Source organism: Vollenhovia emeryi, unplaced genomic scaffold (genome assembly GCF_000949405.1).
Source record: "Vollenhovia emeryi isolate VEMERY1.0 unplaced genomic scaffold, V.emery_V1.0 DF939991.1, whole genome shotgun sequence".
In the NCBI taxonomy this organism is placed as follows: Eukaryota; Metazoa; Arthropoda; class Insecta; order Hymenoptera; family Formicidae; genus Vollenhovia; species Vollenhovia emeryi.
Genome location: NW_011966375.1, coordinates 3,034 through 10,543, shown reverse-complemented (window position 1 = coordinate 10,543; position 7,510 = coordinate 3,034). Strand labels below are relative to the sequence as shown.

The window sequence follows — 7,510 nt, the reverse complement described above, 5'->3', positions numbered from 1 at the left end:
TAGTCCCGTGTGGCAACATTTTGGTCCTTCGAGCCGGATACGGGCTCAGCATTGGGAAATTCCTGGGCCACGTAAAATTAACCGATCTCAGTGCACGTCGCAGATCGTCGTATTACCAGGAATCAGTGACGCGAGAGCTCAATTCCCGCGAATTTCGGGAAGTTCACGACAAATTATCATTGATAATCATTGTTAGAGGTTATCTATTGCATTGGTGCAAGGGCCAGAAGCATAGATCGCGGCAACGCATTACACATACAGCGAAGATTCGAGAAGTGAACGTCGAAGGAATTCCGGACACCATCTTGTAGCCGATGCGTATCCAAGCGACAGTGTGGCCGCTTGTGCGCAGGAAAAAGTGAATCGGTCGCTGAACACAGCCCGAAGATCTGTCGGATTCACGAGTGTGTGAGGTTAAGGAAACTTCCACAAGTCCGGTCAATTTCGCAGACGAAGACAATACATCGTATCGCACCCTCTTGTGTGCAACACCCATCGAGATAAGAGATTACGACGTCTCAGTCTTGTTATTTAGACAACAGTTCTCACGCATAGCAGCAGGTCGACGCAGTGTCGGATCTGCGGTTTGGATTTATTTGGTCTGTATTGTCATATTACATAGAATTACTTTGATTTCCGCATAACAATGCCAACTCAAAAGGAAAGCGATGCATCACGATTAACCTCACTAAACAAAGAGAGGGGAATCGTTAAAGGTCAGGTAACTCGCATTCACAATTACTTCACAGATCTTACCATTGAGAGCGCGGACCCTGAGGAGATCGCAGTAAGAGAACAAAAGCTCCGCGGTTTATGGGATCAATTCGAGATTGCTCAAGCTAAAATAGAGGATATTCAGGCAGAGGATGAGGATCCTAATCAATCGGAAGAACAAAAAAGGGAACGATCAGAGTTCGAAACTACATATTATCATTCGATGGCGTTGGCCAAACGGCTCCTTGCGCCAACGACACCACGCGACACACCAGGAGCTTCGAGACCACTCAGGACTCCAGCAGTCGACGAACCAGAGGGAGTTGCGACATCCAGCATAAAATTGCCGCAGCTCAATCTCCCTAAGTTCGATGGCAATTATTCGCAGTGGCTGTCATTCCGAGATTCATTTCAAGCGCTCATCGATGAGTGCAATACCTTGTCAGATATTCAGAAATTTTATTATTTGCGCTCTTCGCTTCAAGGAGTCGCTGCTCAAGTAATAAACTCCCTAGAAACCACGGCGGATAATTATCACGAAGCATGGGAATTGTTAAAGACGAGATTTGAGAATAAACGTCTGATGTTACACCATCACGTACATTCGCTCTTTGACATAACCTCGATTCCAAAGGAATCAGCTTCACAGCTTCGTAAACTCGTAGACGATATCCTTAAACATTTACGAGCGCTCAAAACACTTGGTCAACCAACTGATCAATGGGACTGTCTCATGATTTATTTAGTAAGTTCTAAATTAGATGCAGCCACAAGGCGTAAATGGGAATCAAGTATCACGACAAATACTCCTCCGACATTTAAGCAACTCACAGATTTCTTGACACAACATTGCTCAGTATTGGAGACCTTGCAGCCCGCGAAACTTACAACTAACAAAGTGCAAGCCGAACGGAAGGATAAGAAACCAGAACAAACTACTTCATGCGTGAGCACTAAAGATACTTCCAAGGCTTGTCCAACATGTAAGGGCGATCATTCTATTTATAATTGCACTAAATTCAAAGAATTGTCTGCCGAAGAGCGAGTGAATGAGATAAAGCGAATCAAATTGTCTTTTAACTGTTTGCGTGATAGTCATTCGGTTGAGAAATGCTTGGCGGGCGGATGTAAGCGATGTGGTAAAAAACACGTTAATCCATTATGACCGACCGCGTGTCGAGAATCAGAGCGAAGCTTCGCCTAGTGAAGGGAGCAGCATCAAGTCAGATACTCGTAATAATAAGTCAAAGGATCAATCAGATCAAGTTTCATTATCGCAATGCGTGGCTAGGAAGAGACCGCAAGGCTTACTGTCTACAGCACTAGTCCTAATTTACGATAAGTCAGGTCGATCGCATGTGTGCAGAGCTCTTTTGGATTCGGGATCTCAGTCGAATTTGATCACGACGCAGTTTTGCGACAAACTACAGTTAACAAAGTACGAGGCAGATGTTTCGATCTCTGGCGTCAACTTAAACCGCTCTACTGTTAAGAAATCCGTTCACGCGACGATTAAATCACGAGTGAACGAATTCAAATCAAATCTTTCGTTTCTAATTCTGGATCAAATCACCGAAAACTTACCAATGTCCGGAATCGATATTCAACAGATCACAATTCCAGATAATATTGTCCTAGCAGATACGTCTTTTCACAAGCCGGGGAAAATCGACATACTTCTCGGAGCCGGTGTATTTTGGAGACTGTTGTGCGTAGGACAACTCCACATGTCAGGCGGTCAATTAATACTACAGAAAACTAAACTAGGTTGGATTGTGTCGGGTAACATTTTGCCAACTAAGATGAAGCACGCTGACACAGAGATAGTAACATGTGGAGTAGCTTTTGAGAAGACCCTCGAAGAACAAGTTGAAGAATTTTGAAGAATAGAGGAGTATACCCCAACTAAAAAAATATTCACAAGAGGAACAACTATGCGAGGAGGAGTTTAAGACAACGCATCGTAGAGATCAAGATGGACGATTTATTGTTGGACTTTCATTTCGTCAAGACATCGATCAGTTGGGAGAATCCCGTAGCACGGCAGTCAAACGCTTACGAGCACTGAACCGGAGATTGGATCGACAACCCGAACTGAAAATGCAATACAAGGCATTTTTAGATGAGTACCTCACATTAGGCCACATGACAGAAGTCAACAGCTCCGACGTCCAGAACGAGACATTGTACCACTACATTCCGCATCACGCAGTGTTAAAAGAATCGAGCACAACGACTAAATTACGCGTTGTTTTTGATGCATCGTGTAAGACATCTACCAACGTTTCTCTTAATGACATCTTGCGAGTCGGCCCTACTATTCAGCAAGATCTGTTTGCAATCGTCGCTCGTTTCCGACAACATCAATACGTTATTACTGCAGATATAATAAAAATGTTTCGGCAGATACAATTACGAGATGATCAACGCGATCTTCAGAGAATCCTGTGGCGGTCAGATTGGAGTCAACCGATAAAGGAATACAGATTAAATACAATCACATATGGACTCGCCACAGCACCGTTCCTCGCAATCCGATGTCTTCATGAAGTGGCTTATCAACACGAACAGGAGTCTCCATTCATCAGTAACATCATTCTGAACGACTTCTATGTCGATGACCTGCTTACCGGTGGCGATACGATAGAGCAAGTCAAGATCATTAAGAAAGAAATCAGTCGAATATTGCTCACCGGCAGATTTCCACTTAGGAAATGGAATTCAAACACACCCGCCATTATCATAGATGAAATCGAGAACACATCAGCGGATGATCAACCTATTGGAGACGAGGTCAAGACACTGGGACATTATTGGAATCCACTGGATGATGTTCTTCGATACAAGATAAACACGAAGAGTGACAACACACGAATAACGAAGAGAACACTCTTATCACTCATATCCCAGATTTACGACCCACTAGGCTTAGTTGGGCCGGCTTGTATCAGAGCCAAAATCATCCTTCAGCAGCTCTGGCGTCTAAAAATCGGATGGGACGAATCTCTGCCAGCCGATTTGCATACCATGTGGGTGCAATATTACAGCCAGTTGTCTTCTATCAGTAGCATCTCAATTCCACGACTCATCGTTTGCGCAAATCCTAAGAAGATTGAACTTCATGGATTCTGTGATGCATCCGAGAGTGCCTACGGAGCATGCATTTTCATTCGATCACTCACCGTCGAGGGAGAATATTTAGTAAGGTTACATTCAGCGAAGTCCAGAGTAGCTCCTTTAAAGGTCATCAGTATACCGAGGCTTGAATTATGCGGAGCCCTTCTGCTTGCGCGACTCGTGCGCAAAGTTCTGGAGGCGTTAACCTTATCAATCGATGAGATACACTATTGGTCGGATTCACAGGTCACATTAGCTTGGATCGCCGGAGAGCCAACTGAGTGGAAGACCTTTGTAGCGAACAGAGTCGCTGAAATACAGCGACTATCCAATAAGAACTGCTGGCATCATGTGTCTTCTAAGGACAATCCCGCGGACGTATTGTCACGTGGCATCAACCCAGAGCAATTGGAGAATTTTAGATTATGGTGGAACGGCCCGCCATGGCTATCTCAACACATCGACATATATCATAAATCTAAACCAATCGATGAAGAAGTTATAAACACAAGTGTCGTCGAAGCAGCAGAGCAAATACCCGTTCTCAACAACGTTATTCAAGAGTTTGACTTGTTAGAGCGATATTCTTCTTGGTCAAAACTTAAAAACATAATGGTATACTGCTTACGATTCATTCGCAATGTCAAACAATTGTTGGTGACAAGGAAATCTAGAGACTCTAATAATCGACAATCCACCCTGAATCCAACAATAAAGGAGATACAGTTGCCATCGGTAGAAGAGTTAGAGCAAGCAACTACAACGATCCTGAGACTCAACCAAGCACGAGATTTCCCGCAAGAAATACGAGATTTGACAAGTAGGCGCAAGTTGCAAGGAAATAGCAAACTATTGTCATTAAACCCGTTCATCGATGACAATGGGCTTATACGAGTTGGAGGACGCCTTCGGCAAGCTCCATTGCCGTACACACAGCGTTTTCCAGTAGTGCTATCGTCCGGCGGTCATATCACGAAACTAATCATCCGAGATCAACATGTGAGAAATTTGCACGCCGGTCTGCAAGCATTATTAAGTATCATAGGCGAGAAATATTGGATCTTAAGTGCACGATCCGCGGTCCGAAGAGTTCTGCACGGGTGCATCATCTGTTTTCGTACGAGTGCAAAGAATCCTCACCAATTAATGGGTGACTTGCCTGAATGTCGAGTCACGCCCTGCCGCGCATTTCTAAACGTAGGGGTAGATTACGGAGGACCGTTCAACGTTAAGGTCTCACGGAACAAATCATCCAAGGCATATTTATGTTTATTTGTGTGTCTCGCAACGCGTGCGGTACACCTAGAACTTGTAACCGATCTCAGCACTGCGGCATTTCTCAATGCATTACGGCGGTTTATTGCGCGGCGAGGTAAATGCGCGAATATTTACTCAGATAACGGCTCTAATTTTGTTGGCGCCAATAATGAGCTCAAGGCTCTGTTGAATTTACTACGAGACAAATCTCATCAGTCAGAGGTATCACAGTATTTATCCGATCGATCAATTAAGTGGCATTTTATACCGCCCTACTCTCCCCACATGGGTGGCATTTGGGAAGCCGGCATAAAGTCCGCCAAGACGCATCTGAAGCGAGTTCTTGGCAATCCACTCGTGACATTCGAGGAATTCTACACATTATTGACAGAGATTGAAGCAATTCTTAATTCTAGGCCTCTGACACCGATGTCGAGTGATCCTAATGATTTCTCTGCTCTTACCCCGGGTCATTTTTTGATCGGTTCATCCTTGACTGCTATACCTCAGGTGGATTTGCAGGACACCGTTTCAAATCGTCTAACTCGTTACCAATTATTGATTAAATTATTACAACACTTTTGGTCTCGATGGAGTAGAGAAGTGTTATCTCAAATGCAGCCCAGAAATAAGTGGAAGAGCTGTAATCTTACTGATTCATTGAAACCTGACACGCTTATAATTCTAAGAGACGATAGATTGCCGCCACTACAATGGAAGCTTGGTCGCATAACAGAGATTCATCCTGGAAAGGATAAACTTGTTCGAGTCGTTAGCATCAAGACTAGCAATGGTATTGTACAACGTAGCCTTTCAAAGATTTGTATCGTACCGACACTCGATTAGACATAAGTAAATTTTAAGCGATATTGCGGATTTTCTTTTTTTTGATTCTTTTATCAATGTATCTTAAATAAGATTAAGTTTAGTTTACGTTCATGGTTTAACGCTCCTATTAGTATTTGTTGAAAAGCGGAGATTTTCAAGGCGGACGATATGTTTAATATACATATATGTTCGATGCGCCATCAACACTAAAGTGTAAGGTGGTGCAGAGAGGAAGTAGGAAGGAAGAAGAAAAGATGGCGAGAGTTTAGTTCAGAGGTGGAATCAGCTAATTTTATTTCGTTTGTGAGCTCGTCAAATAAAGAGCATTGTGCAGTCAAATCATAGAGCATTACTTCCCGGATCAACCCAATAGTCCCGTGTGGCAACATCTCGAAACCCAACCAAGATTAAGCAGAAAAGCAACGAGAGCCGAAGATCACGTAACAAACTTAGCGATAGAGCGTGAGAAAGCTACAAGCATGAGAAAGTTGACTACTTAAAATGACGGGAACAAAAAAAAGGAGAAACTACCAAAGATGGCACCTGTAAAGAAATAGCAAATAAATAAAAATATATTTTTACCTCGGACGCCTTACTCCTCCCCGGATATAACAACTTCGCCGTCCGAGTCGTCAAGATCCCCGTTTAGGAGGGTCTCCAGAAACTCGCGTGGGAAACCAGCAAATGACGAAAAAAATCGGTCGGGCGACCCCATGACGTCAAAACGATCTCGCCCTGGTCCGAGCCGTCACCGCCCTCGCCCCCGTCATCACTGACGTCCCACATGGGACCAACTTCGCTAATGCCCTCCAAGGGATCGTCAGGATCAGACAAAACCGGGGACACCATAGGCCCAATACTGAAATCGTCGTCACTAATGTTCTCCAAGGGATCGTCAGGATTAGACAAAACCGGGGCCAACTCTGAACCAAGATTGAGATCGTCCTCGGAGTAGTCCTCGAAGATGTCCCCGTAGATGTCCTCGAAATCGTCAAAACGTACATCAAACTCCCGCTCGACGGTAGGGATGACACCCTCGTCATCCCCAGAACCACTATCCTCAAAATTAAAACGAGAACGGACACTTTCGACCGACCGAGGATCAAGAAAATGCATTTTTACTTCAGAGCAACAGCTTAGCACAACAGCCTGCCAACAACTAAGGGACTGAATACTAATGACAGCATCACGAATAAAACGTCTAACCTATCGCGAAGAGAGTTAAAAGATATCACAACAAACTATATTATACCTGATAAGACCACACTTCGGAGACAAAGAAAGACAAGCCCAAGCGATAGAAGACGAGTATATCGCATAGAATAACGCCTAAGGAAGTAACGCGAACCTTTAACTTTCAGAGTAACGATATTGATATACTACGCAATGGCAACAGAAAACCCTGGCACAGCACCACCGTACGAAGTGACACCGTTCGACACACAACCTGGAATATACTTCGAAAAAGTAGGAAGAATGCACTCCGTCGAAACTTCATGGAAATTGGTGATAAAAACAGACCTCACTCCCCTAAACACGCGACTGAGACAGGTAACGCAATACGTTGAACGCACTGAAGCAATGTGCAACAGAT

The 7,510-nt window shown here is 44.0% G+C and overlaps 1 protein-coding gene across 1 annotated transcript; it reads left to right on the top strand.

Moving 5' to 3' along the window:
• Positions 1-646: 646 nt before the first annotated feature.
• LOC105556478 lies at positions 647-5,934 on the top strand. The gene is made up of 3 exons (XM_012003576.1): positions 647-1,697; positions 1,810-2,582; positions 2,641-5,934. Exons 1-3 carry the CDS (start codon positions 647-649, stop codon positions 5,932-5,934), a joined length of 5,118 nt encoding a protein of 1,705 aa, XP_011858966.1.
• The last annotated feature ends 1,576 nt before the right edge of the window (positions 5,935-7,510 follow it).

Bases quoted from the DNA above. Each gene is read 5' to 3' on its own strand.
- LOC105556478 (XM_012003576.1), top strand. From the start codon at position 647: ATGCCAACTCAAAAGGAAAGCGATGCATCACGATTAACCTCACTAAAC. The intron at 1,698-1,809 runs GTAAGGGCGATC...TTTGCGTGATAG, and splicing joins TTCCAAGGCTTGTCCAACAT to TCATTCGGTTGAGAAATGCT. The intron at 2,583-2,640 runs GTTGAAGAATTT...TATTCACAAGAG, and splicing joins AGAAGACCCTCGAAGAACAA to GAACAACTATGCGAGGAGGA.